Consider the following 27,928-nt stretch of genomic DNA (forward strand, 5'->3'; position numbering starts at 1 on the left):
CCTTTTTTTTTTTTTTAAAAGATTTTTAGGGCAGCCCTGGTGGCACAGCGGTTTGGTGCCGCCTGCAGCCCGCGGTGTGATCCTGGAGGCCCAGGATTGAGTCCCACGTCAGGATCCCTGCATGGAGCCTGCTCCTCCCTCTGCCTGTGTCTCTGTCTGTGTCTCTGCCTCTGCCTCTCTCTCTCTCTGAATAAATTTTAAAAAATCTTAAAAATAAAAAAAGAACTAAAAAAAAAAGATTTTTAATTATTTATTCATGAGAGACAGAGAGAGGCAGACATAGGCAGAGGGAGAAGCAGGCTCCCTGTGGGGACCCCAGTGGGAGACTTGATCCTAGGACCCCGGGATCACGACCTGAGCTGAAGGCAGATGCTTAACTACAGAGCCACCCAGGTGCCCCTGCAGGCTCTTTTTATTTTTATTTTCTTTGCATGACACTCAAAGCTCCAAGCAGGGCAGAGCAAGAGGACCCTGTGTCTATTGGTGTCTCTGGAGACCCCGGCTGGCTGCACCATGCTGAGTGATGGGGGCCTCATGGTTAGGGACACAGGCAGCTCTGTCTCCAACTTGCAGGATTCTCTTGCCATCTTTGGGCATGGTCACTACAGGGGCCACTGGCAGGGCATGGTCATTAACAGGAGGTGTCAGGAAGAGTGGGAGCCAATGGTGTGAATTTAGAACCTGGGCCTACGTCATGGGGAATAGCAAACGAGCAAGCCTCTGGATAGTCACCACCCACTTCTCTCAAGTTTCCTGGCAGAGCCCAGAGCCCGTTAGGCTCTCTAGGAGACCCTGGAGCCACGCTGTGGTCCCGTTCTAGCTCCTAGCACAGGATGACCATTGATGTTCACATTGTACTCACTGATTTTTAGGGGAGGGAGCCATACATGGACGGTGGTGTTTTCTCCCTGCCCTTCCCCCCAGTCCATGATGTAGGCATATTGGATTCGAGAAGAGATGCTTGTCCTTATATCTTGATGACATGGGCTGCCACCATGCCACCTCCCTTGCTTCCTCTCAGTGCCCCAGTACCTACCTTCTGTCTAGCATGTGTCACTTGAGGGGGCATTTCTGAGAACAACCAGATCCAAGATGAAAAAGAAGACTCTACACCTTAGCACTTGTTAGCCTATTGGGCCACGTGGCTTGGCCCACATATTGGCAAGTTTGTCTGTCGTTCCTACCAGGTGAGTCAGCAGAGATGGAACATTCATTTATTTGGCCAAATGTGCCATGTTTGAGTAGTCCTGAAAAGTCCAGCATGCAATGGCCTCCATGCTGACCCTGGAGGCAGCAGGGGCAGGGAAGGGCTGATAAAGGCAGAGGAGAGGGGGAGTTCAAGGTGGCAGTTTTGATCTCCTAGATGCACAGCTAAGGGAAGGGAGGCAGGCCTGGAGACAGACGGACGAGCAAAGCAGAGAAAGGCAGGAAGGCATTCTCCAGAGGCTTGGTTTTATTGTGCAGTTCTCTTTTTCCTCAGTGAGATACCATAAGCTGTGGTGGCACTATACACAGTCACAGGACAGGGCACAGCTGCCGGGGTGGGGGCGGGGAGCTGGGTGTTGGGGAAAGCCATCTGTTGAGGCATGTCCCACATATAGGTCTCGCTCCATGGGCTGCCTCAGACCCCCTCTGACTCCTCCCCCAGGTCCCCCAGAGGCCAGACCTGTGGGGCAGAGGGCTGTCTGAAGCCTCAGCCACCAGGCACTGGCACTGATGGGGGAGGTAAGTAAGAGCCTCCCAAATGCTTGGGCCATATTCTTCTCTGCTCTGGGACTCTACCTGGCCTGGCTTCCTGCCTGCAGGCCAGCATTCTGGAAGCTCCGGAACTTGGATGAGGCCAGGAGGAGGCTTGTCCTCTGCTACCCTCTCAGCTGCTGGTTGAGGCAGTGAGGGACAGTAGGCTTTTAGTTTTAGTCTCATCCAGTAGAGAGGGATGATGGGCCCTCTCTCCTACTCCTTCTCCAACCCTCCATTAGCATGGCTCTTGGGCAGAACCTGCTTTTTTCAAGGGGCCACGCCAGGCCCATGGCCCCTAGAAGACCTCTGCAGTGAAAAAAGGACAGCTTCTGGCTGTGGCAGAGAAAGCTCCTGGAAATGCTCAATCCTGTCCTCTTGGGATGGGCCACAGATGCAGCACCCTCACATCTGGGGTCTTCAGGCACCATCCTTGCCTGCCAATGTATATGCTAGGCCCAGATGCACCACCTCTTCCTCTTCCTCCTCCAGGTCTCTCCCAGGCCTCTGGTCCTGGTGGGCAAGGATGACTGCCCCTGCCCGCCGCCCCCAGGCCTGGTACCCCTCTACCCTTCTACCCCTCACACGCCCTCACGCTCCATCACATCCCCAATCCTGGCTTCCCTTTTCACAAACTCGCAAAGAAAAGGAAGGAGAAACCAGACAGAAGCGACTCTGGGACAAAGAGTACAAAAGAAAAAAGACAGCCAGTGGCGTGCGGAGAGGGTGTGGGGTGGCAGTGGGGCAGAGGGGTGGGTAGATGACGCATGCAGCACTGGGATTCCTTAGGAGGGGCGGGGTCCCCATTGCTCCTCCAGACGTGTGAGGGACTGGGGGGAGGGGGTTAGCCAACTCAGAGAAAGTAGGGTCCCTGGACTGGGCCTTGTGGCTTCCTGGCCAGCCAGTCACAGGGAGATGAAGTCCATGGCCTGCAGGAGAGGCAGCGAGAGCAGGAGCAACAGCAGCCATGAGGTGTTCTGGGCCAGCAGGCTTATGCCCTCACACTTGACCAGTTTGTCTGTGGAGAGAGAATGGGGAGGAGGGGCAGGGTCGGGATGAAGAGGGGCCAGCATTCAGACAGGCACAGGCCCTGAGCTAGGGCACATTCCCTCGGGCAGGCTGGCGGTCGTGATGTCTTAGCTGGAACCACCGCCCGTCTGCTCTAGTAGAACCAACTATCTTTCCCATTGGCAGGTTCCCGGGCTCTTGAACAAATACATCAATCTTTACCAAGCATCTTCAAAAGAAAACTATTATGGGTGAGGCAGGTAGTGTCATCCCTGTTTCCCAGGTGGGGAGGAGGAGGATTGGGGAGCCCAGGTGATCTGCCCAGTCATGGTAGAAGTGTCTGCTACGCCACTCCTCCTGCCTCACTGTCCCCTTAGCCTTCCCCTCCATACACACAGAAAGCAGTGGCTCCCCAGGGTGCCAGGCAGCGAGCTGGGGGGAGGGGGAGAGAGGTATTAGGGCTCCTCTCCTCTCCAGCCCGGCTCAAGGGTACTGCTGCTGTCCCTAGCCACCCTCACCTCCCTCTCCCAGCTCACTTGGCCTTGTTGAGAGCTTGCCTCACCTCTGAGCACAGTGACGTTCTTGCTGGAGGTGATGGGAGGCTGGCCAGAGAGCCGGAGTTCACATGTGTATGTCCCCTCGTCCTTGGTGGTGAAGCCGGATAAGTAGAGGACCTTGATGTTGTACTTGCTGGTGAAATTGGTTCGGGAGCGGTATGAGTGCTCTGGTACCCCCACAGTGCCATAGATCACGTGCTGCTTTTTCTCCCGGGTCATGCTGAACTCATACTGGATGGGCAAGGTGGTAGCATTCTCGTGGCGGCAGTCCAGACGAAGGCTCTGGTCCACCAGGCAGGCTGTCAGGCTGGTCACCTTTTGTCCACGGGCTACCTGCAAGACTGGCACCAGCAGTGCCCACTCCCAAGTTGGGGGGCCTGCAGAGCAGGGGGCCTCCCACCCACTGTAACAGCAGGGAATGGCCTAGCCAGGAAGGGTACAAGGTTCTGTACCTTGGGCACCTCTCCCTATCCCAGAGGTCCCTGCAGAGCCAGTTCAGCTCCTCCACTGCAGACCCAGCCCTCCCTCCCTCCCTCATCTTCCTTAGTCCTGGGTGTCCTCAGGGGGCAGGAGATTCTGGGGAGTTGATGTAGGTTCTTGGTTCCCGTTTGGAGATTCCAACTCAGTCCAGGGCAGACTCAGTGGGCTCTTTTTCAAAAAACCGCTTCAGGCAGTCAGAGATCAGCTAGGTTACTCAGCAGATTTAGGGATGAACAAGAGCCCTCTCTCCCTCAGTCACCTCCTGCTTCTGAGGTTGGGAGGGAGAAGCTAGCTTCCCTAAAGGGAAGGAAGCCAAGGTGCTTGGAATCCCAGCCCTGCCCCTTACCCAGTACCTGTCAGCAAAAGAGCGAAGCCGATGGCGGGGTTCATGGTGCCGAGAGCTCAGTCCTTGATCTGGGGGTGGGACAGGTTGGGAATCAGCCAAGAGATAGGGCAGGTGTGTCCACACTTACTACTAGGGCTGGGGGCCTTTGGGACACATGCCATGATGACCATGGCAGGCATGCATGGCCTTAGGGTTCCCCCCCTTCCCACTTATGAGTGAATGTGACACTGCCACTTGGTGCCTTCCCCCTGGAAGAAAGGAAGGCGAGGGAGAACACACCCTATGATGGTGTGTGTCAGTGTGGAAAGCTTGGAGTAGTGACTTGGACCATTTCCTTTTCCCTTCAGGAAGGCAGAGACATCCTATTTCCTAATTGAGGCAAAGCAGAGCTAACACAAAATTTACTATCTTAATCATTTTTTAAAAAGACTTGTTTATTTATTTTAGAGAGAGAGAGGGGGAGACAGCACAAGGGGGTGGGGAGCAGAGGGGAGGAGGGAGGGAGGGAGGGGGAGAAGAGAAGGAGGGGGAGAGAATCTGGAGATTCCCTGCCCCCTGCCTGGCGTGATGTGCCTCGGTGCTTGATCTCAGGACCCTGAGATCACAACCTGAACTGAAACCAAGAGTCGGTTGCTTAACCAACTGTGCCACCCAGGCGCCCCTATCTTAATCATTTTAAAGTGTACAATTCAGTGGTGTTAAGTGCACTCGCATTGTTGTGCAGGCAATCTCCAGAGCTCTTTTTATCTTGCAACACTTAAACCTCTACCCATTACACAAGAACTCCCCATTTGGGGACTTTTCTGTTTCTTGTTCAGAAGAAAATCCCCAATGCCCAAACAGTTCCTGGTGTATAATAGATGCTCAAAAGATAGTGAGTGTGTGAATGAATGAATGAGCTTTAGATGGCCACAGGGTTGTTGTGATGGGGATTAAGAAAACTGACATCACGTCGCACTATGACTGCTCTGCTCCGTAGCGGGGCCACAAATGTTAATTTCCCTCCTCTAGAAAGGGCTGTGTGGCTAAGGTGCTTCCAGATGGGCCTGTACTTGGCACACAGCTAAGGGCCTGTGACAGTGCTCTCTGATTGCATATGTTCTCTGATTGCATAGGAACCGAGACGTTTCCAAATGTCCAGCTCTCTGGGCAGACCTCCTGGGCCTGCAGTGTTGCAGTCCGGCTTCAATAGACTCCCTGCCTAAGCTCTGTGCTCTCCCTTTTTTTCGAAGCCTAGTCTGGACCAGCATCCTGGTGACACAGAGCAGGGAGCCTGGCCCGTCTGCCCTGGTGCTGGCCAGGGAGAGGCCACACAGGAGGGGCCCTGCCCTGATGCCCATGCCTAGGTGCACCCTGGCGCATCCAAGGCCATGGGGGGTGGGGGTGGGGAGGATGCCGGGGTTCCCACAGTCCCCGGGCTGCAGTCTGTACACTCTCGGAAATATAACCAAAAGGGCCGTGGGGGTGCTGTCGGGGAACGGGGAGTTGGCATCTGGCTTTGGTTTGCAGACCACGAGTTATGGAGGAGGGGTGTGAGCTTGAGATCTAGGAGGGAAAAGGGGACGCCTCTGCCAGAACCGGAAAGAAATAGGGCTGGGGCTGGAGAGGGATGGAGAGCCAAGGGATGGCTGGAGAGCTGCGGCGGAGGCACAGAGGTTTGCATTTCCTCTGCCAGGTGTCCCCAGCCCAGAACCCGGAGAAGTTCTGCGCTCCCTGCCCCCCTTCCACTAGCCCGACCCTCATTCCGCTTCCGTCTTCCACCCGTCTCCTCTCCCAACCGAGGTCCCCCTTCCCCCCTCAGCCTTTCCCGGCCCCCCTCCCCCGTCCGCCCGCCTTCCAGTCCCCGCCCGCGGCACTGCGGTTTCCCTGTCCTTTGACGCCCCGCACCCAGCCCGCCCCGCGGGGTCCGGGGCAGAGAGCCCCCCAGCTCCCTCATCCGCGGCCTCCCGCAGTTTCACCGCCCCCCCCCCCCCGCCCCCGCGAGCTGGGTTTGGGGACGCCTGCGTGGAGCGCGGGATGCCAGGCGCCCTCGGCGCCCTTCGTGCCGGTTCCCCTTCTGCGCCCCGGCCCAGGCGGCGGCCCTCGGGCGGGTGAAAGCCGGGGGGCGCCTTGCGCGCAGGGCGGGGTGCAGGGCGGGGTGCGGCCGGCCCGGCCCGCTGCCTGGGAGGCAGACCCCTCCCCCAGCACCGCGGGGCTCCTCGCCGGGGCGCCCCGAACCTGCTCCCCGAAGCCTGGGTCGGGAGGGCTGGGGCCTCTCCGGCGCCCCGGGTCCCGCCCGGCTCCCCTCGCACCTGGGCTCGCGTCCTCCGCCGCCGCAGCCTCCCCGCCGCGCCCGCCGCCTCCGGTTGCAGCTCCCTGCCCGCGCCCGCAGTTTTCACCGGGGGTGGGAGTGGAGGAGCGGGGAGGGCCCGGGACGCGGCCAATCAGAGGCCGAGGGGGGGCGAGGCAGCCTGGCCCAGCGAGGGGGAGGCGGCGGTGGGGATGCGGGAGCCGCCGGCTGCCGCAGAAGGGGGACCTCACCCTCGGGCTGGCAGGCCGCGCCGGGATGGGAGGGTTCAGGGCCCCGAGGATCAGGGTGGGGCAGTGCCGGGAACGCTAGTTGCCTCCCAGAAACCCCAAGACGATTGCTCCCCTTTTAAGGCTTTAATCCCTTCTGCTGACCTAGGCTTCAGAAGCCTGTGGGAAAACCGAGGGGGTTATAAGGAGTGGGGGTTGCAGGCCAGCAACCCGCCCCTTTGGCCCGTGCCCACGCCTCCTCACGCCTCCTCCTTTCCTTTTCTGCGGGAGCCCACCTCCCTGCAGCCTCAGTGAGAAGTTTTGGAGTTGGAATATTCCAGGCTTTCCCCAAAGGAAGATGGTGGGGTGTTTTTCCACATTGGAGCAGCCCTTCAGAAGCAAGGCAGGCCCTGCATCCTGTCCTTCCTGGTCCTGAGCCCTGCTCCACTCCCCCATCCGTCCCAGGACGCCCCACCCCTCAGGGGCTTTTGCTCTGGGGCACTCAGTCTCCCTCATTCCTGGGCTGGCCCCTCCTGGAGCAGACAGCTAGAAGGTTCTTCTCATATTCTCCTCCTGACACTCCCTTTCCTACTCCTCGTTCCTGGGGAGTGTCTGCTTGTTTGGTCTTCAGACAAGAGGGGTACTGTTTTCCACCAAGCACTGTGCTGGGCATATTACATCCATGGCTGTGTTGACCCCACACCAATATGCTGGGTCCATCCCATTCCACTCCCCATCCTGTTTCATGGCTAGTAAGTGGCAGACCTGGCCGATTGGTCTGGGCTGTGGAACCCCATGTCCTCAGTCCTGAGCCACTCTATGGGCTATATCCCAGCCAGGTGGGAGGGGCCGCTGTGGAACTGTGGGAAAGGGGAATAGAGGAAACCAGCCTTAAATCCCATGGGGCACCCACCCTCGCCCTATCAATTTGAAGTCACCATAAGCCCTTGGATCTTTTATTTTATATTATTTTTTCATGGCCAGTGCCAATGACTTGTCTCTCCCACAGACAGGTGAAGTGGATTGTTTTTTGAAGGTTTATTTGTTTGATTTGCATCCCCATGGCCTCTTGGTGAATTCTGGCCAGGGCATCCTGTGGGCTAGCCCTGCCTCTCTGCCGCCTGATGCCCATTCTCCTATTTCTTCACAGAAGTCAGTCCTGGCACCTTAACTGCAGTTTCCATTACCGCAGTGCTACTGTTGGAAGTCATCCCTGGGCCAGCAAGTGGGAGATTCACTTCCCTCTCCCTCCCTGGGAGGTTAGGTGACCTCCCAGAACACAGAGTGATGGACCTTTCTAACTGGAATGAGCTGCAAGGATGGTCCAGTCTAGGGGCCATTCGCTGTGGTAAAGAACAGAAGCTCTGGGGGTGGAGGGGAGGGTATGAAAAATGTAGTTTTCCCTGCCCACTTGGGATCTCCCTAGTCTAGCAGTCCTGCTGCCTGTGTCTGCACTTTTCACAAGCTCCCCAGGGCCTGGGAAGTACAGAACACTGGTCTGGCAAGACTATTCCTCTTTGTAGATCAGGTCACCTGGCTTCTCATTGTCTGTAGGATGATTTTTAAGGCACTGGACGTCCTAGCTCCTGGCTGTCCACCTTCACCACCACCTCATCTTGCTCATTCATCTTCTCACTACATTCCAGAAACCCAGAAGGGGGCCCTTCTCCCTGTCACTGCATGCATGTGTCCTCTCTTGGTTAGCAGCTTTCTGATTCTCAGTCTGAGGGGTCTTTCTTATCAGAACACAGTTGCATAGGTTGGAACCTAACCCTCCTCCCTCTCTCTTTCTCTCTCTCTTTCTCTCTCTCTCTCTCTCACACACACACACACACACAGATGGGACTGGAGACAGTACTTTTTTTTTTTGGCAGAACATGGGGATACCCAGAGGCCTCTTAACTACAGAAGATATCTAGGCTCTGGCTAGACAGGACCCTGGCTGCTGTTTCCCACTCTGTGGCAGAGTCTCTGAGTGTTGTTGGATGGAAGACCTAGCTGTGCTATTTTGATAAGGTTATGAGGGCATGGCCTACTTTCTGGGTCCCCAAGCACTTTACTTCAGGAAGGGGAGGGGAGTGTGGACTCTAGAGGGTAGGGCACTTGTGTGTCTGCTAAAGCAAGATCTCTGGCTGGTTGGAGTTAATGGTTCAAATGAGACAGTCTAGGGGCAGGGATAGAACAAATTGTGGTGAAAGAGAGGAGATTTTAAAATCTCCCATTTGCTAACAAGACGGGATCAGGGTGCTGACAGCAGGAAGAGTTTAGAGGAATCCACCCAAAGTAAGATTTCCTGACATCCTGGGGCTGTTCTGTTGGTTCCTTAGAACTAACTCTCTCATCATCTCTAGTTGCCTCAGCTAGGGACACATGGGGTAGAAACTCCTCTAAAAATGCATAGTCCTTTAGGATGACCAGAGGACTACCAGCCGTTTATTTCTTATTCACTGATTCCATCATGGTGTTGACAGAATCATTACAGAATCACAGAGGTGATAGAAGCCATCCCATCATTTTATAGCTGGAGACTGGGGTCCAAGAGGGGAAGGATTTGTCAAAGGACTGACAGATACTTTTGGAGCACTGCCAGGACTAGCTATATCCTAGATCTGACTCCACATACAGTGTTCTCCACTGCGTCCAGGCTGGGCCTTTGGACTGCTACTAGACTGATTGCACTGGCCCATGGTGAATAAGGAAAACAAGGACAGTGTAGGATATTCTTTTTTTTTTTTTAATTTTTTTTTAATTTTTTAAGTTTTTATTTATTTATGATAGTCACAGAGAGAGAGAGAGAGAGAGAGGCAGAGACACAGGCAGAGGGAGAAGCAGGCTCCATGCACCGGGAGCCTGATGTGGGATTCGATCCCGGGTCTCCAGGATCGCGCCCTGGGCCAAAGGCAGGCGCCAAACCGCTGCGCCACCCAGGGATCCCAGTGTAGGATATTCTAAACATAGCTGTCAGGTTGCCACCTTGTTTTGATCACCTCCTTTTTACTCCATTGATAAGGGAGGGATTTTTACCCTTGGGTCAGAGATGGCTGAACACATGACATCTGATACCAGACAGATGAGATGAACAGTAGTTTGTTAGTCACATATACTCCCAGCCCAGAGGAGGATACCACACACAGAAGTTGCACATGAGCAGTGAACAGAACAGGAGCAATGGGAGGCAGGCTTTGTTAGTTAAACACTGGCTTGCTGAATAATTCTGTGGGCTGGCATGGAACTGAGGCCCACTATTCAGAGATAATCCAAAACTATGCCTAGGTCCCATGATAAGAAGGGTTGACTGACTAAGGGAACTTAATAGCAGAAACTAAGGTGGAAGGAAGACTTGTGGTTAGGCTGTTGAGGTACCCCAGATGTTATCATGTCAAGGCAACACATACTGTGGGGCCCTAATCTGGGACTCATCGAGGGCCTATGCCACATAGCTGCCCTTCCTTGGGAAGGCCTATGTTTCCATGCTAAGGTCGTACCTCTCTGCTTCTTTGAAGGGGCAGTGGTGGAAGGCATGTGTGTTTTTAATGTCCAAAGGCAAAAATGGAAATTTGGTAACTTCCTGTTGACCTGAAATTTTCTTTGGAAATGTGACTAGTCTATGAAATTCAAAAATCTTGGAATCAAGGGCTCTACCCTCTGCTGCCTTTCCCACTCTCTAGTTGAGGTCAACTCCCCAAGTGAGGTCACTCTCTGAAGAAGGGCACGTTTGGTTGAAGAGTAGGACAAGAAATAAGAGTGATCTCTTAGAACACAGGCCAGAGGGCAAGAGGACAAAGCACCAATGGACGTATAATATTCGACATTTCATTTTTTAAATTATTTATTTATTTATGTAAAAGAATTAATTAATTAATTAATTTAGAGAGTGTGAGTGTGGAGAGTGGTAGGGGGAAAGGGAGAGAGACACGGAGCTCAATCCTAGGTTCCTGAGATCATGACCTGACCTGAAATCAAGAGTCAGAGGCTCAACTGACTGAGCCATCTAGACACTCCTCAACATTTATTTTAAAAATTTTATTCACGGACATATAATTAAATAATTAAGAGACATTTTTGTTTCAGGTGCAATGTTCTAGGCACAGGGCTACACACTGGAATTACAAAGGTCAACAGAGCACAATTCTACCTTCAAAGGCTTGTCTAATGGGGGAGACAGAAATGGTATAGAGATGATTAGAAAGCAGTAGGGTAAGGTCAAAGGTAGAATGTGTATAGAGTATTGTGGGGCAAGTGATGCCCCAGTCATATAGGCTTTCTTGGAGGAGGTAAGACATGAATGGAGTCTTTAAAGATGATTGAGAGTTGCCCAGGTGTGGTAGATTGTTACGTTAACGGTCTCCAATGAATCATGCATCCCGGTACCCATACCCTTTGTGTGATTCCCATCCACATTTATTCTGGGCTTGGCCATGTGACTTGTTTTGGTCAATGGGCCATCGGCTAATGGGATGCAAACAGAAGCGTAGTAAGTGTTTGTATGTTGAGACTTGCCTTCTTGGAATTCAGTTGCCGTGTGAGGAAGTTTGAGCTAGACATGTGGAGGACTGAGGTGTCTCAGTTTATATCAACCACCATTTGGGATCAGCTAGCCCCCAGTTGACTGCCACATGATCACAAAAGCATGTATAATCCTAACTGATGCCACATAGAACAGAAATAAACCATCCCAGATAAGCCTACTAAGGTGGTTCCAAAACATGAGCACAAGTTCTTCGGTATGACTTCATCAAGTGATGTCTGTATCCTCTCTTGAGTCTCAATGGAGACGTAACTGCTTCAGTCAATAGCATACGGCAGAAGTGATGCTAAAAGTGATGCTAAAAGACTTCTGAATTTATTTATTTATTCATGAAAGACACACAGAGAGAGAGAGAGAGAGAGAGAGAGAGAGAGGCAGAGGGAGAAGCAGGCTCCATGGAGGGAGCCTGATGTGCGACTCGATCCCAGGACTCCAGGATCACGCCCTCAGACGCTCAACTGCTGAGCCCCCCAGGCGTCCCAAGACTTCTGAATTTAGATCTTTTTTTTTTTTTTTTAATTTTTATTTATTTATGATAGTCACACACAGAGAGAGAGAGAGAGAGGCAGAGACATAGGCAGAGGGAGAAGCAGGCTCCATGCACCGGGAGCCCGATGTGGGATTCGATCCCGGGTCTCCAGGATCACGCCCCGGGCCAAAGGCAGGCGCTAAACCGCTGCGCCACCCAGGGATCCCTCCTGAATTTAGATCTTAAAAGGCCATATAGCTTTTATTTTGTTTGCTGGAAGACTCCCTCTTAGGGCCACTGTATAAAATGCCTGATATCCTGAGGCCATGCGGTAAGGAAGAATCACGGAATGGCATTCATTACATGTAGATAAAGAAGCCTCCAGATAATCACAGCACCAAAGCTGTTTGAATTATCCACCTAGCTGCTTAAAATTTCAATCTAGGCCCCAGATATTGTGGGACAGGGACTGATCTATCCACGGAATTCAGGAGTGTAACAAAATGGTGGTCGCTTTAAGCTATTGTTTTAGGTGGTTTGCTGTGTAACAATAGATATCTGATACATAAATTGGTATCTAGAAGTGTGGTGCTGTCTTAAAAACCCAAACATGTGGTGTTCGGAACAGGATGGTGGGTGAAGGCTTGAACAACAAGCAGCAAGAGTTGTAAGTGCCTGGAAAGGGAGCTAGAAACTGCTTGGACTAAGGGTAACCAGTGTTACGTAGTTCTGATGCCACTGGCAGAAGGAGTGCCTAATGAATTTGTGGGTTTGGCTTGAGAGATGTAGAGATGGGACGTTAAAAGTGCCATCTGGGTGCTTCCAGCTGGCATGTCAGGTGTTACAAGGGAGAGATGGGCTAAATAAGGATCTCTGTCCAGTTTGCTGGGTTGGAAAAAAAATCTAGTTCTCATTTCTGGTCTTTCCAGCAGGTAGCAGATTCCCCAAGTAAGAACTGGCCTAAAGGTAAAGATGAAATCAAGGGTATGATTGTAGAACCTTTGTTAAGATCCCCAAGAAGATTTAAGGTGGTGCCCAGTAGACCTTCTTAGTTAAACAAAAGGGTTTCTAAGACTATTAAAGCTGCTGTTTTTTTTTTAAAGCTGCTGTTTTATAGCTGAAGTAGAGTCTTCTTTCTTCTTCTTCTTCTTCTTCTTCTTCTTCTTCTTCTTCTTCTTCTTCTTCTTCTTCTTCTTCTTCTTCAAGATTTTATTTATTCATGAGAGACACACAGAGAGAGACAGAGAGGGAGAGAGAGAGAGAGAGAGGCAGAGACATAGGCGGAGGGAGAAGCAGGCTCCATGCAGGGAACCTGATGTGGGACTTGATCCTGGGACTCCGGGATCACACTCTAGGCCAAAGGCAGACGCTCAACTGCTGAGCCACCCAGGCATCCTTGAAGTAGAGTCTTCTTGAAATTAACTATGTACGTGGCTTTTGGAGCAAGAATTGAATCCAGTAATACTCGTAGAAAAACTATGAAGTCTTGAAGAGTATTGTTTTGGAAAAGACTTTTAGTTTGGACTGAAAGAAACTGAAGTAGTTAAAAAGTGAAAAGAGGCCTCTTGGCCCCCAATTTACCATGGGCAGTAAGCTGACCATTATTCACAAGGGTCTTCTCTTATGGAAAAGAAAATCCTCTCAGAGTGCAGAGCCAAGGAGAGGGGCAGCCCGGGTGGCTCATAGGTTTAGCACCACCTTGAGCCTAGGGCCTGATCCTGGAGGCCTGGGATGGAGTCCCACGTCGGGCTCCCTGCATGGAGCCTGCTTCTCCCTCTGCCTGTGTCTCTGCCTCTCTCTCTCTGTCTCTCATGAATAAATAAATAAAATATTTAAAAAAATAAGCCAAGGAGAATTGGACACTATTCATGTAACATCCTTGCCTCCCTGTGAACAAGGAGGGGTCCTGGTAACAGAATCTGGCTAGGTTTCAGAATTGCTTTGAATCAGTGATCTCCCCGTACCTCTTATTCTCTCCCTTTTAATGTGAGTATCTATTGCATATCTCCTGTGCCTGCTTCACAACTGTATGCTGGGCACATGTGGAAGGCAGACATTGTGTCTTGTTAGTTCATAGGTTTTTGGATCAAAAGGAGCTACACCTGAGGAGTTGTACCCCAGGACAACTTGCTGCACCTTGTGAGATCATGGACTTTGGGCCTGGTGTATGATTGGATAGTTACTATTTTGGATGTTTTGGGAAGGATGGATATATTTCACATGTGGAAGGCTGTGCATTGGTAGGGGTAGAGGGCAGACTGGTAGATTGCTATGTTAATCCCCCCACCCCACCCAGAGTCACACCTCTTCCACATTGATTCTGGGCTCAGCTGTATAACATGCTTTTGTCAATGGGACCTCGGTAAATCTGCCACAGGCAGAGACTTCATAAGTGCTTGCCCACTAGTGCTTGCTTCTTGGAACCCAGTTGCCATGTGAGGTGTCCAGGCTAGCCATGGGGAGAGACCAGAACTGGATACTCCAGCTGGCAACCTCACCCATTGGCTAGACACTATGCGGGCCCCTCTTGGAGCATCTAGCCCCAGTGTACCTGTCAGCTGCTCACAGTGCTTGGGTGAGCCCAGCCAACTAAGTTTGGAGCACATCTATCTGTGCACTATTCCAGCTGATCCCTAACCAAACCGCTGATTCACAGAATTACTAGTCTGAGTGGTTTGATATAGAGCAATAGATAGCAAACCAGATGAAGAGAAACAAAGGCATTAAAACAAAGGAGATGGTATGAACACAGACACAAAGCAAAGCAAAGTGAGTGTGGGAAAATGCAGGCAGTTTGGGGTTGTCTGAGGTGGTGAATGTTGAGAGGGGACAGTGGAAAAATGGGGAAGAGCTAGCCAAGAAAGCCCTTGTCTGTTTGGATGTGGGTGATGGGGAGTCATCAGTGATCTACAGGAAGGATGTGAATGGCCAGATAGATGCATTCTTTTTTTTTTTTTTAAGATTTTATTTATTTATTCATGAGAGACACAGAGAGAGAGAGAGAAAGGCAGAGACACAGGCAGAGGGAGAAGCAGGCTCCATGCAGGGAGCCCGATGCAGACCCATCCTGGGACTCCAGGATCATGCCCTAGGTTGAAGGCAGGTGCTAAACTGCTGAGCCACCCAGAGATCTCCAATAGATGCATTCTTTAGAAAGATTACCCTAGGGGCAGAATAGGAGATGAAAAGAGGGCCATATAGACCCTCTCCTGCCCAGGTGGTTTTTTATTCATGTACTATGTTGAGAGTGGAGCTAGAGAGGTAGAGGGCAACTTCTGGGGAAGCAAGGTGGTTTGATAGACACTGCCTTGAGGTCAGGGTCATGTCTGTCTTGTTTATTGCTGTATCTCTGGGGCCTCCAGGTTCCAGCACAAAGATACTTCTCAGTATGTATGTATATATGTATGTATGTACATATGTATGTATGTATGTATGTATGTATTTATATTTTGAATTGACATGTAGGTTACATACATATTTTTAAAGGTTTTATTTAAATTCCGGTTAGTATACAGTGTAATACAGTTTCAGGTGTACAATATAGTGTTGCAACAGTTACATAAATTATGAAACACCCACTATGGTAAGTATATTTACCCTCTGTCACCATTCAAAGGTGTAACAATATTGTTGACTATTTTCCCTATGCTGTACTTTTCATTCTTGTGACTTACTTATTTTATCATTGGAAATTTGTACCTCTTAATTCCCTTTACCTGTTTTGCCCATTCCCTCATCCCCCTCTCCTCTGGCAACGACTACTTGGTTCTCTGTATTTATGTCTGTTTGTTTGGGTTTTTTTTTGTTTGTTTTTTAGATTCCACATATAAATGAAATCATAGGGTGTTTATCTTTCTCTGTCTGACTTATTTCACTTAGCATAATACCATCCATATTTCATTCTTTTTTTGTGGCTAATAGTCCATTGTGTATATATATACTACATCTTTACCCAACCATCTATCAATAAACACATAGGTTGCTTCCGTATTCTGGCTATTATAAAGCTACAGTAAACATAGGTGTGCATATATCTTTTCAAGTTAGTGTTTTGTTTACTTTGGGTAAATACCCGGAAGTGGAATGGCTGGATCATATAGTAGTTCTGTTTTTAATTTATTAAGGAACCACTATACTATTTTCCATAGTGGCTGCACCAATTTATATTCCCTCCCACAGTGTACTAGGGTTCCCTTTTCTCCATATGTTTGCCAACGTTGGTTATTTCTTGTCTTTTTGATACAAGCTATTCTGACTGATGTGGGGTGACATCGTGATTGTGACTTCATTGTGATTAGTAATGATGAACATCTTTTTCTTTTCTTTTTAAAGACTTTATTTATTCATGAGAGACACAGAGAGAGAGAGAGAAAGAGAGAGAGAGAGAATGAGAGAGAGAGAGAAAGAGACACCGGCAGAGGGAGAAGCAAGCTTCATGCAGGGAGCCTGACGTGGGACTCAATCCCAGGTCTCCAGGATCATGCCCTGGACTGAAGGCAACACTAAATTGCTGAGCCACCCAGGCTGCTCTGAACATCTTTTTCATGTGTCTGTTGGACATGCCATGTCTTTGTTGAGAAATGAAGAACCTGTCTATTCAGGTTGTCTGTCCATTTTTTAGTAACATTGTTTTGGGAGATGAGTTGTATGAATTCTTTTTATATTTTGGATATTAACTTCTTATCAGATATGTCATTTGCTGATATCTTCCCCCATTCACTAGGTCATCTTTTCATTTTGTTGATGGTTTTCTTAACTGTGCAGAAGCTTTTTAGTTTGATGTAGGCCCAATTGTTTATTTTTTCTTTTATTGCCATTGCCTGAGGAAACAGATTCAAAAAAATATTGTTAGGACTGATGTATAAGAGGTTACTACCTATGTTTTCTTTTAGGATTTTTATGGCTTCAGGTCTTACATTTGGGTCCATAATCCATTTTGAGTTTATTTTTATATATGGTTTGAAAAAATGGTCCAGTTTTGTTCTTTTGCATGTAGCTATCTAGTTTTCCCAACATCACTTACAGAAGACTGTCTTTTATCCATTGTATGTTCTTGCCTCCTTTGTCAAAGATTAATTGACAGTAAGTATGGTATTATTTCTGTGATGTCTATTCTGTTCCATTGATTTGTGTATCTATTTTTTTGTGCCAATACTGTACTGTTTTTGGTTTCTATAGGTTTGTAGTAGAGTCTGAAATCTGAGATTGTGATATCTCCAGCTTTGTTCTTTTTCTCAATATTGCTTTGGCTATTTAAGGTCTTTTGTGATTCTAAACAAATTTTAGGATTTTTTTATTCTTGTTCTTTGAGAAATACTACTTGTATTTTGATAGGTATTGCACTGTGTGTCATCCTTGTGTAGGGGCCATGCTAATTTCTGTATTGTTTCAATTTTAGTATATGTGCTGCCACAGTGAGCATTGACCTATTCCTAGGTCAGATTGCATTGAATCTGTAGATTGCTTTGGGTAATGTGAACATTTTACCGATATCAATTCTTTCAGTTCATGAACATGGTATATCTTTCTATTTATTAGAGTCATCTTCAGTTTTTTTCATCAACATCCTATAGTTTTCAGAGTACAATTCTTTTACCTTCTCAGTTAAATTTGGTCCTAGGTATTTTATTATTTGTGATGCAATTATAAGTGGGATTGTTTTCTTAATTTCTCTTTGTGCTAGTTCATTATTGACGTGTAAAACACAACAGATTTCTGTATATTAGTTTTGTATCCAGAAACTTTGCTGAATTTATTGGTTCTAACAGATTTTGTGTGTGTGTGTGTGTGTGTGTATGTGTGTGTATGGTGTCTTCAGGGTTTTCTGTATATATAATATCATGTCATTTGCAAATAGTGGCAGTTTTATTTCTTCCTTATCAATTGGGATGTGTTTTATTTCTTTTTCTTATCTGATTGCTATGGGTAGGACTTCCAGTACTGTGTTGAATACAAGTGGTGAAAGTGGACATCATTGTCTTGTTCTTGATCTTGGGGAAAACACTTTCAGCTTTTTACATTAAGTTGATGTTAGCTGTGACTTTGTCATATGTGGCCTTTATTATGTTGAGGTCTGTTCCCCCTATACCCACTTTGTTGAGAGTTTTTATCATGAATGGATGCTGAATTTTTTCAAATGCTTTTTCTGTATCTATTGAGATGACCAAATGATTTTTATCCTTCATTTTGTTAATATGGAGTATCGTGTTGACTGATTTGTGGTTATTGAACCACCCTTGCATCCCTGGAATGAATTTCATTTCATTGTGGTGAATCATCCTTTTAATGTATTGTTGAATGCAGTTTGCTAATCTTTTGTTAAGGAATTTTGTATCTGTGTTCATCCAGAATATGGACCAGTTCTTTTTTTCTTTTTTTCTTATATAGGCTCCACACCCAGCATGGAGCCCAGTATGGGGCTTGAACTCACAACGCTGAGATCAAGACCTGAGCTGAAATCAAGAGTTGGATGCTTAATCTACTGAGCCACCCATGCATCCCTTCCTTCTTCCCTCCCTCCTTCCCTTCTTTAATGTCTTTGGTTTAAGGTAATGCTGGGATCAAAGAACAAATTTGGAATTTCTCTTTCTTCCTGATTTAATCTTGGAAGATTGTATGTTTCTAGGTATTTATCTGTTTCCTCTAAGTTTCCAATTTGTTGGTGTATAACTTTTCATAGTAGTTTCTTTTTTAAGAAAAAGATTTTATTTATTTATTTGAGAGAGAGAGAGAGAGAGAGAGAGAGCAAGCATGAGCTGGAGGGAGAGGGAAAGAGAATCTAAAGTAGACTTCGTGTGGAGCCAGAGCCCACTGTGGGGCTTGATTTTACGACTGTGAGATAATGACCCGAGCTGAAACCAAGGGTTGGCTGCTTAACTGACTAAGCCATCCAGATGCCTTTCATAGTAGTTTCTTGGAATCCTTTGTATTTCTATGTTATTCTTTGTAATTTGTCTTTCATTTCTGATTTTGTTTATTTGAGTTCTCTTTTTTTATCAGTTGGATTAAAGGTTAATCAATTTTGTTTATCTTTTCAGAAAACCAGCTCTTAGTTTCATTGATCTTTTCCAGTTTTTTTTTTTTATCTGTATTTCATTTATTTCCACTCTGATCTTTATAATTCCCTTTGTTCTACAAATCTTAGACTTTGTTGTTTCTTTTCTGGTTCCTTTAGATGTAAGGTTAGATTACTTATGAGATTTTTCTTATTTCTTGAGGTAGGCCTATATCACTGTAAAATTCCTTCTTTGAACTGCTTTTGCTGTGTCCCAAAGATTTTGAACTATTGTGTTTCTGTTTTCATTTGCCTCCAGGTATTTTTTGATTTCCTTTTTGATTTCTTCATTGACTCACTGGTTGTTAGTAGCATGTTGTTTAGCCTCCACATGTTTGTGTTTTTAGCAATTTTTTTCTTGTAACTGACTTCTGTTTTCATACTACTGTGGTTGGAAAAGATGTTTGATATGTTCTTATTCTTAAATTTATTGACACTTATTTTGCAGCCTACCCTGTGGTCTGTCATGGAAAATGTCCCATGTGCATTTGAATGGAATGTGTATTATGCTATTTTTAAGTGGAATGTTCTGTGTATATTTTGTATATATTTTATTAAATATGTCTGGTTTAATGTGTCATTCAAAGTCACTGTTTCCTTATTGTTTTCTGTCTGGATGATCTATCCAGTGATGTAAGTGGGGTGATAAAGTCTCCTACTATTATTATATTATTGTCAATTTCTCCTTTTATGTCTGTTAATATTTGCTTTGTATATTTGGGTGCTCCTATGTTGAGTACATAAATATTTACAATTGTTATATCTTCTTGGATTGATCCATTTATCACAATGTCATGCCTTTCTTTGACTTCTGTTAGTTTTTTAAAATTTTATTTATTTATTTGTGAAAGATACACAGAGAGAGGCAGAGATTTAAGCACAGGAAGAAGCAGGCTCTCTGTGGGAAGCCCAATGCAGGACTTGATTCCAGGACCCCGAGATCACAACCTGAGCCAAAGGCAGACACTTAACCACTGAGGCACCCGGGTACCCCAATTGGTTTTGTTTCAAGGTTGATTTTGTCTGATATAAGTATTGGTACCCCAGCTTTTTTTCACTTTCATTTGCATGGAATATATTTTTTCATCCCTTCACTTTCAGTCTGCATGTGTCTTTAGGTCTGAAGTGAGTCTCTTGTGGACAGCATATAGATTAGTCTTATTTTTTAATCCAATCAGTCACCCTATGTCTTTTGATTAGAACATTTAGTCCATTTATATTTAAAGTAATTATTTATTTTTTTAAGATTTTATTTATTCATGAGAGACGAGAGAGACACAGAGAGAGAGGCAGAGACACAGACAGAGGAGAAGTAGGCTCTATGCAGGAAGCCCAATGTGGGACTCGATCCTGGGACTCCAGGATCATGCTCTGGGCTGAAGGCAGGCACCAAGCTGCTGAGCCACCCAGGGATCCCCATATATTTAAAGTAATTCTTGATAGGTATGTACTTATTGCCATTTTGTTAATTGTTTTCTGGTTATTTTTGTAATTTTTTGTACCACTTCCCTCTCCTGCCCGCTTCCCTTTGATTTGATGAATTTCTTTAGTGCTATGCTTGGATTTCTTTCTCTTATTTTTTGTGTATCTATTATACATTTTTGGTTTATGATTACTATGAGGTTCACATATAATATCCTATGTATATAAGTCTATTTTAAGTTAATATCACTTAAGTTCAAACACATTCTCAACGCACTACATTTTTACTATCTTTATCAATGTATATGCCATCATATTTTACATCTTTTTATGTATTGTTTAATTATTATAGATATGATTGATTTTACTACTTTTGTCTTTTAACTTCTATACTAGCTTTATAGGAGATTGATCTACTGCCTTTACTATATGCTTGCTTTTATCAGTGAAATTTTTTCCCTTTTATTTATTTATTATTTATTTTTTATTTTTTTCCTTTTAGTTATGATCTTTTTTTTTTTTTCTCTTAAAGAAGTCCCTTTAATGTTTCTTTTAAGGGTGGTTTAGTGGGATGAACTTTTAAAATTTTTGTCTGGGAAACTCTCTCTCCTCCAATTCTGAATAAAAACTTTTCCAGGTAGAACATTCTTGGTTGTGGGTTTTCTTCCTCTCATCACTTTGAATATATCTTGCCACTCTCTTTTGGCCTGCAAAATTTCTGCTGAAAAATCAGCCAATAACTTTATGGGGTTTCTTTTATATGTAATTAGTTGCTTTTCTCTTGCTGATTTTAATATTCTTTATGTTAAAATTTTGACATTTTAATTAAGAGTTACCTAAATATTGTAGGTGCTGCCTATGAGGCAAAAAGGAGAGTGTTCCAAGGAGTGTTTGGGAGAAAGCAGTGGTGGTTTTTCTGGAAAGAAGAAGGAAGGTACTCTCAATGGAGGGTGTCTCAGAAGCAAAGGCATAAAGGAGGGAAGTGTTTCTGAGGAACTGCATATTCTGAAGTTCTATGTGGCTTGGAGTGGGAGGAGGAGAGGGGTAGTACCTGAGATATGGTTTGGGAGGGAGAAGAAGCCAGAACACAAGAGACTGGATTTATAAGGCTGAAGATTTTAGATTTTATCCAGTAAGCAGTGGGAAACTGTGGAAGGCTCTAAAGTAGGGAAGAAGTGTGATGAGACTTGCATTTTGGAGAGATGAATGGAGACCAGGGCAACAGTGTAGGATTGGAAGTGTGCACAGAAATGGGTGTAGAGCAACTAGGAACATAGGAGTTCAGTTGAGGGGGCTGAGGGTTTGAAATAGGGCAGGAGCAGAGGAAATAGAGGAGATAGGACAGGTGAGGGAGACCCATGTTGGAGAATTAATAATATATAGGCACTTTCTATGGTGAGGGTTGCAAGAACTCCCAGATTTTTGGTGTGGCTTTTCTGAAGGATGAGAAAAGACAAGACAACTTTGAGGTGGAAGATCATGAACTTAGTATTGGCCATGGTGAGCTGAGGTACCTGTGGGACATACATATGGAGAGGTCCAGTTTGGGGCTGAGGAGTGAGGTCTGAGTGGAAGGTAGATATCTGGCAGGTGTTGGCAAATAGGGAGCATTGTAGGCTTAAAAGAAAACAGAGCCTAAGACAAGATCTTAAGGAGCACAATATTTAAGGAATAGCAGCAAAGGAGTATGAGAAGGAGTGCCAGTAGAGGGACACATCATCGAAATGGGCATGTTTCAGTGAGAAAATGCTCAGGATGTCAAGTCAAGACTAAATCATATCTATTAGAATTAGCAGTAAGGAGGTCACCTGGTGAGGATAGTTCCAGAAACAGGTAGGAGCTGAAGTCTGAGGTCGTTGTTTAAAAAATATAGGTCTTGTTGTTATTTAGGTATGGCAAGGCCAACAGATCAGGAGACGACTGCCATTGAAAAGGTAGTTATATTCATAGATCCTAAGAGGAGGGACACATGATCCATAGGAGGCCATTCAGGGAAGCACTGGGCTTGGTCAGGAGGCATAAGAAGGAGAGGGAGTTCTGTAGGCAAGAATGGGTGAGACAGGATAAGCAGGTTTAGGATTGGCTAGTTTGAATAATTTCAGTGGGTTCCGGGAGTGACTCTCATTAGCTGATACCTGACCCTGTGATGATGAGGGCAGGTGGCTAGTAGCCTGGAGAGAGAGAACCAGATAAAGGAGATGATTGATGATGTGGGTTCCGTCCAATCAGATTGGTTAGCTAAAAATTGGATTGGTAAATTAGATGGATTAAATTAGATTGGCTGGTTTGCAGTTGAAAGGTACACTTCTGGGTGAATGGTGTATAAATCTGTAGGAATCAGTTAACCCTGGGGTGGGTAGTCACCCCAGATGTTAAAGCATCAGAATACAGAACATAAAATACTTGATTCATATAGTTTTGGGTTGGGCAGTGAGTGAGAAGAGATTGAAGATGTAAAGCAGAGAAACTTTGTGAGAGTGGTATAACTGCTGGTGGCTCCCTCTTCTCTCAAGAGTGATTGGAGTTGGAGAGGTGAGTTGCTAGTTTCTAAAGAATAGGGCTGGGGTCTTCCCTGAAGGGCAAGTCCTGTCTGCTGGTAAGATCTTGCTCATGCCTGTCTCCTGTGCAGCAGCCCCTGGCAGAAATGCTTGAAAGCACAGGCTGTGGGGCCGCTTGGGCTTTTGGACTCAGGGTTTTCGCTTGGCTAAGTTCAGTGCTTCTCAGTCTGTACAAAGTCAGGGGAGCGCCAGAAAGGGCTGCCTGAGAGGTGAGAATAGCCCCCCTGAGTCCTGACTCAGTCTGTCCGCTAAAGGGAAAACGAATTAGCAGTTTTTTGGCAGGTATAGCTGTGCCTAGGGATAAACAAGACTCATCCTTGTGGAATGTGAGCAGAGTTAGCATATTTTAATTTTATTTTATTGGCTTTTGGAAAAGAAAAAAGGGAGAGGCAGAGATCCCACAGCTGTCTGAAGCCACCTCTATCTCAACTTTCCAAAGTCAAGACCCATCTTCTTGGGCAAAGCTGCTTTGTAAGCAAGCTCCTGTCTCCTGATTAACAAGTTCATAATCTCCCTAACTTCGTCTGAAGAGGCTGACAATTACCCAACACTCTGCCAGCTGGCTTCAGCCAATAGAGCTGCATGTAAATACAGCGGCCTGTAGCTACTCTGGGTCAGGCTACTGCAAAGTGAAGAGAAATTCAACACTTAGATGGGAAAAGGAAAAAAACGGAAACATTTTCTTTATGTTGGAGGCATTTCTGCTGCTCATTGGCAGGAAGGAAAGGCAGAGAATGTTGATGGGATTCTTTTTTTTCCAAAGTGCGGTGTGTAGGAAAGCATGTATATCCACTTATCTGGCTGAGACTCAGGCAGATGTCATCCATTCAGCCTTCCAGGAGCTACTGGAGGAATGGGTGGACCTGGGGATGGGGGTGATTCCAAGCACGAAATCGTTCTCAGCCCAAATCCTAGGCATCATCCTTTCCTGCTTTCATCCGCGTATCCAGTCACTCATCCAAACTGGAATTCTAACCTGCAAGATGCTCTTTCTCTTCATCCTGACCTACACAGTGCTAGCCCTAATACTCATCTTCTCTTGCTTGAACTATTGCAGTAGCCTGCTAGCTGGATCCTGCCTCCAGTCTCTTACTCTCCATTGCTACCAGAGCAATTCTTTTCTCAAGCCATGCTTGTTTGTTTGTCTTTTAATGTATACACTTAAAAATTTTTGTAATGTTTTTTTAAATACAGTGATGCTATTGCATATGTTTTTTAAATACAGTGATACTATTTTGTAATACGTGTGTGGTTTTTTTTTTTAGAGATTTTATTTATGTATATCGGAGAGAGAAAGAGAGGCAGAGAGAAAAGCAGGCTCCATGCTGGGAGCCTGATGTGGGACTCGATCCCGGGACTCCAGGATCACACCCTGGGCCAAAGGCAGGTGCCAAACCACTGAGCCACCCAAGGATCCCCTATGTGTGTGTTTTTATTTTTTTTTATTTATTATTTTTTTTATTTATTATTTTTTTATGTGTGTGTTTTTAAATACAGCGATACTAAACAACATGGAGTAAAAACTAAATCTTCACTAACTTGTGTCCTCTGGCCATCACTACAGTTAGCCATGAATATAATGATATTAGCAAATCTGTTCTTGGTGGGGAGGTATGGAACACACAGAAATGTAATTTTTTTTTTAAGATTTTATTTATTCATGAGAGACACAGAGAGAGAGAGAGGCAGAGACATAGACAGACGTAGAAGCAGGCTCCATGCAGGTAGCCTGATGTGGGACTTGATCCCGGGTCTCCAGGATCAGGCCCTGGGGTGAAGGCGGCACTAAACCACTGAGCCACCAGGGCTGCCCCAGAAATGTAATTTGTGATAGATTTGTTGTATGCCTTACATTTTTTTTTAACTGAACAATGTCTATTGTGGATTTTTCTGCATCAGGATATATAAAGTTGACTTATTTTTTATCAGCTCTGTGATATTCCATTTATGATCATATTACAGTATATTTAACCATCATATTGGTGGCTATTAGGTGATCTACAAACTGTACTATTACAAGCAATAGTTTAAATATTATTACTAAATGGTTAATTCAAATTAAATTATTGCATGTTTTCTCCCTTTGCAAATGATGTACAGGCTTACATCATCAGTCCAGACTCTTCCCTGGGCTCTGACCCATGGATCAACTATTATTTTTTTTAAAGATTTATTTATTTATTTTAGAGAGCGGGAGAGGGGCAGAGGGTGAAGAAGAGAGAAACCCAAGCAGGCTCTGCACTGAGCATAGAGCCTGACATGGGGCTTGATCTCAAGACCCTGAGATCATGACCTGAGCTGAAACCAAGAGTCAGATGCTTAACTGACTGCGCCACCAGGCACCCCTTGATTAATTGTATGTCCACATGAATGTCTTCACTATGTCTTGTCCACTGCATAAAGGTGAACCCCATCTTCACAATTGCCTGAGCCCAAAACCCTGAAGTGACCCACAGTTACTTCATTTCCCTCCCAGCCCACTCATCTGGCCCATCCATGTGCTATGTCCCATGTCCCCTTTTTTTGCCCATTTCTCTCCAAGCTTTTGTATCTTTAGTAAGCCTTTTAACTTTACTATAGCTGCAGCCCTTCCACAGAAATATTTCACTGCCATCACTCAAAGCTTACATCACCTTTCACCTGGATGAATACAGTCATGATAAGAGTAAATGGCTTATAAAGTACTTGCTATGTGCCAGGCACCATTCAGTGTATTATAAACCCTAGTTCATTTTAATACTAAAAATCACCCTCAGGGTATGTGTACTACTACCATTAATATTTTACTTGCTTTCAAAAGATTTATTTACCTATTTATTTCATTCCAATGTAATTAACATACAGTGTTACATTAATTGTAGGTGTACAATGTAATGATTCAGCAATTCTTTACATTTCTCAATGCTCATCAAGATAAGTGTGCTCTTAATCCCCTTTATCTATTTCACCCATCCCCCATCCACCTCCCTTCTGGTGACCACCAGTTTGTTCCCTATATTTAAGAGTCTTTTTTCAATTGTGTCTTTTTTAATTCATTTGTTTGTTTTGTTTCTTAAATTTCACTTTTGGAAATCAAATGCTATTTGTCTTTCTCATGTACATCATTCAACATTATACCCTCCAGGTCCAAATATGTTGTTGGAAATGGCAAGATTTCATTCTTTTTTTTTTTTTTTTTTGATTTCATTCTTTTTTATGGCTGAGTAATATTCTGTTCTGTATATATACCACCTCTTTATCTATTTATCTATAGATGGACACTTGAGTTGCTTCCATATCTTTTTTTTAAAGATTTTAAAAATTTATTCATGAGACACACACACACACACACACAGAGAGAGAGAGAGAGACAGAGACAGAGACAGAGACAGAGACAGAGACAGAGAGAGAGAGGCAGAGACACAGGCAGAGGGAGAAGCAGGCTCCATACAGGGAGCCTGATGTGGGACTTGATCCCGGGACTCCAGGATCACACCCTGGGCCGAAGGCAGGTGCTAAACCGCTGAGCCACCCAGGAATCCCCAGAGTTGCTTCCATATCTTGAGTATTGTAAATTATGCTGCAGTAAACATAGGAGGGCATATATCTTTTTGAATTAGTATTTTCCTTTTCTTTGGATTAATACCCAATTGTTGAATTACTGGATCATAGGGTAGATCTATTTTTAATTTTTTGAGGAAGCTACATACTGTTTTCCACAATGGCTGCACCAATTTGCCTTCCTACCCATCTGGATGAGAGCACGAGGGTTCCTTTTTTTCCATGTCCCCACCAACTCTTGTTATTTCTTGTGTTTTTGACAGGATATGTGTACTATTATCTCCATTTTATAAAAGAGGATACTGAAGTGCAGAGAAGCTCATTAACTGGTAAGAGGCTGAGCTGTTCAACACTATTCTTTCAACTAAATGATCCCTTGTATCCCTTGCAGAACATCCTCCAAATCAATATTCTTTTAAAACGTGGAGCAAGTCATGTCTTGCACCTCTTTAAAACCCTTCAGTGGCTCCGTGTTTGCTTCTTTCTCTTAGAATAATATCCAAATTCCTATAAGGGATTCCACACAGAGAGTCCATGTCTCTGTCTTACCTAGTGTCATCTTTCTCACCAGCATCACATTTGACAGTCTCTCTTTTGGTTCTGGGGCATTTCCACTTGTCCCACCTCAGGGCCCTTGAATTTACTCTTTGTCTAGACAAGTGGGTCTCTCCTGGGGCTATTCCCTCTGCTTCTTCTCCCCTTCTCTCTAGAAACATTTGGCCACATCTAGAGACACTTTTGGTTGTCACAACTGGGGCAGGGGGAAGAGGTACTGGTATCTGGTGGGTAGAGAGGCCGGGGATGCTGCTAAACATCCTGCAATATATAGGAGCATCTCTGCAACAAGGAGTTATCTGACCCCAAATGTCAACAACTGATAAAACCTGTATCTTCACATGCTTCATTCACTTTCATCTGTAGATGTTGGCCTCCCTAGAAATGTCTTCCTGATTTTCCTATTTAAAAGAGAGCTAGGGACGCCTGGGTGGCTCAGCAGTTGAGCGTCTGCCTTTGGCTCAGGGCATGATCCTGGAGACCCGGGATTGAGTCCCACGTCGGGCTCCCTACATGGAGCCTGCTTTTCCCTCTGCCTGTGTCTCTGTCTCTCTCTCTGTGTGTGTCTCTCATGAATAAATAAACAAAATCTTAAAAAATAAATAAATAAAAGAGAGCTAGCCTCATGCCCCACCTAAATTATCTCTGGTCAGTTTCCTAATTATTAGTACTTACACTTTATTTTGTTTTTCTGGCTTCCTGGGTTCAACGCTTTAGGCCACTGTTTCTAGTCTTCATCTTTTTGGAAAACACCTTAGTGAGATATTCTAAGTTTTTAAATGTGGGTCATGTATGGTCTTTAGAATTTGTTGTATTTTGGTGCTGCTGTCACTGCAGTCTAGTTTTACATCATACTTTTTAACCTATTTGTGTTACGTATATAGGTACTAGTGTTTGAGAAGCACATTTATTGAATTGGGAAGACCTTGCCAATCAATGTTGAGTGAATTAAATGTTTTCAAAATGCAATACAGATCTGTGCTGTTTAATACAGTAGAGTAGCATGTAGCTATTTGAGTAAATTTAGATTAAAACCAATTAAAATTAAGTAGAAGTAGAAATTCAGTTCCTCACTTAGGCTAGCTGCATTTCAAGTTCTCGATAGCAAATTGTGGCTCATGGCTACCATATTGGGCCATGAAAATATAAAACATTTCCATCATTGCAAGGAATGTCTG

The 27,928-nt window shown here is 45.6% G+C and overlaps 1 protein-coding gene, 1 long non-coding RNA gene and 1 other non-coding gene across 14 annotated transcripts in view; 1 reads left to right on the forward strand and 2 right to left on the reverse strand.

Annotated features, from left to right (window-relative positions):
- LOC144311400 (uncharacterized) overlaps positions 1–27,928 on the forward strand; it is a 167,563-nt gene that overhangs the window by 31,307 nt on the left and 108,328 nt on the right. For 10 of the 12 annotated variants that reach the window (XR_013376936.1, XR_013376935.1, XR_013376939.1 and 7 more), the window contains one exon: positions 26,459–26,524. The exons of 1 other annotated variant lie outside the window; for it this stretch is intronic. This is a non-coding gene — a long non-coding RNA (uncharacterized LOC144311400). Of the gene's footprint in view, positions 1–18,008; positions 19,262–26,458; positions 26,525–27,928 lie in introns of those variants that run through there. One more of the 12 variants, XR_013376948.1, reaches the window with a different exon arrangement.
- On the reverse strand, positions 1,436–6,568 carry THY1 (Thy-1 cell surface antigen). Its single transcript, XM_077893852.1, has 4 exons — positions 6,420–6,568; positions 4,136–4,196; positions 3,308–3,643; positions 1,436–2,755 (listed from the first exon to the last, which is right to left on the reverse strand). Exons 2-4 carry the CDS (start codon positions 4,170–4,172, stop codon positions 2,643–2,645), a joined length of 486 nt encoding a protein of 161 aa, XP_077749978.1. The 5' UTR covers positions 4,173–4,196; positions 6,420–6,568; the 3' UTR covers positions 1,436–2,642.
- Positions 16,940–17,043, reverse strand: LOC144311604 (U6 spliceosomal RNA). The gene has a single exon (XR_013377204.1). It is a non-coding gene; the product is annotated as a U6 spliceosomal RNA (small nuclear RNA).

This window comes from Canis aureus, chromosome 3 (assembly GCF_053574225.1).
Source record: "Canis aureus isolate CA01 chromosome 3, VMU_Caureus_v.1.0, whole genome shotgun sequence".
Classification (NCBI taxonomy): Eukaryota; Metazoa; Chordata; class Mammalia; order Carnivora; family Canidae; genus Canis; species Canis aureus.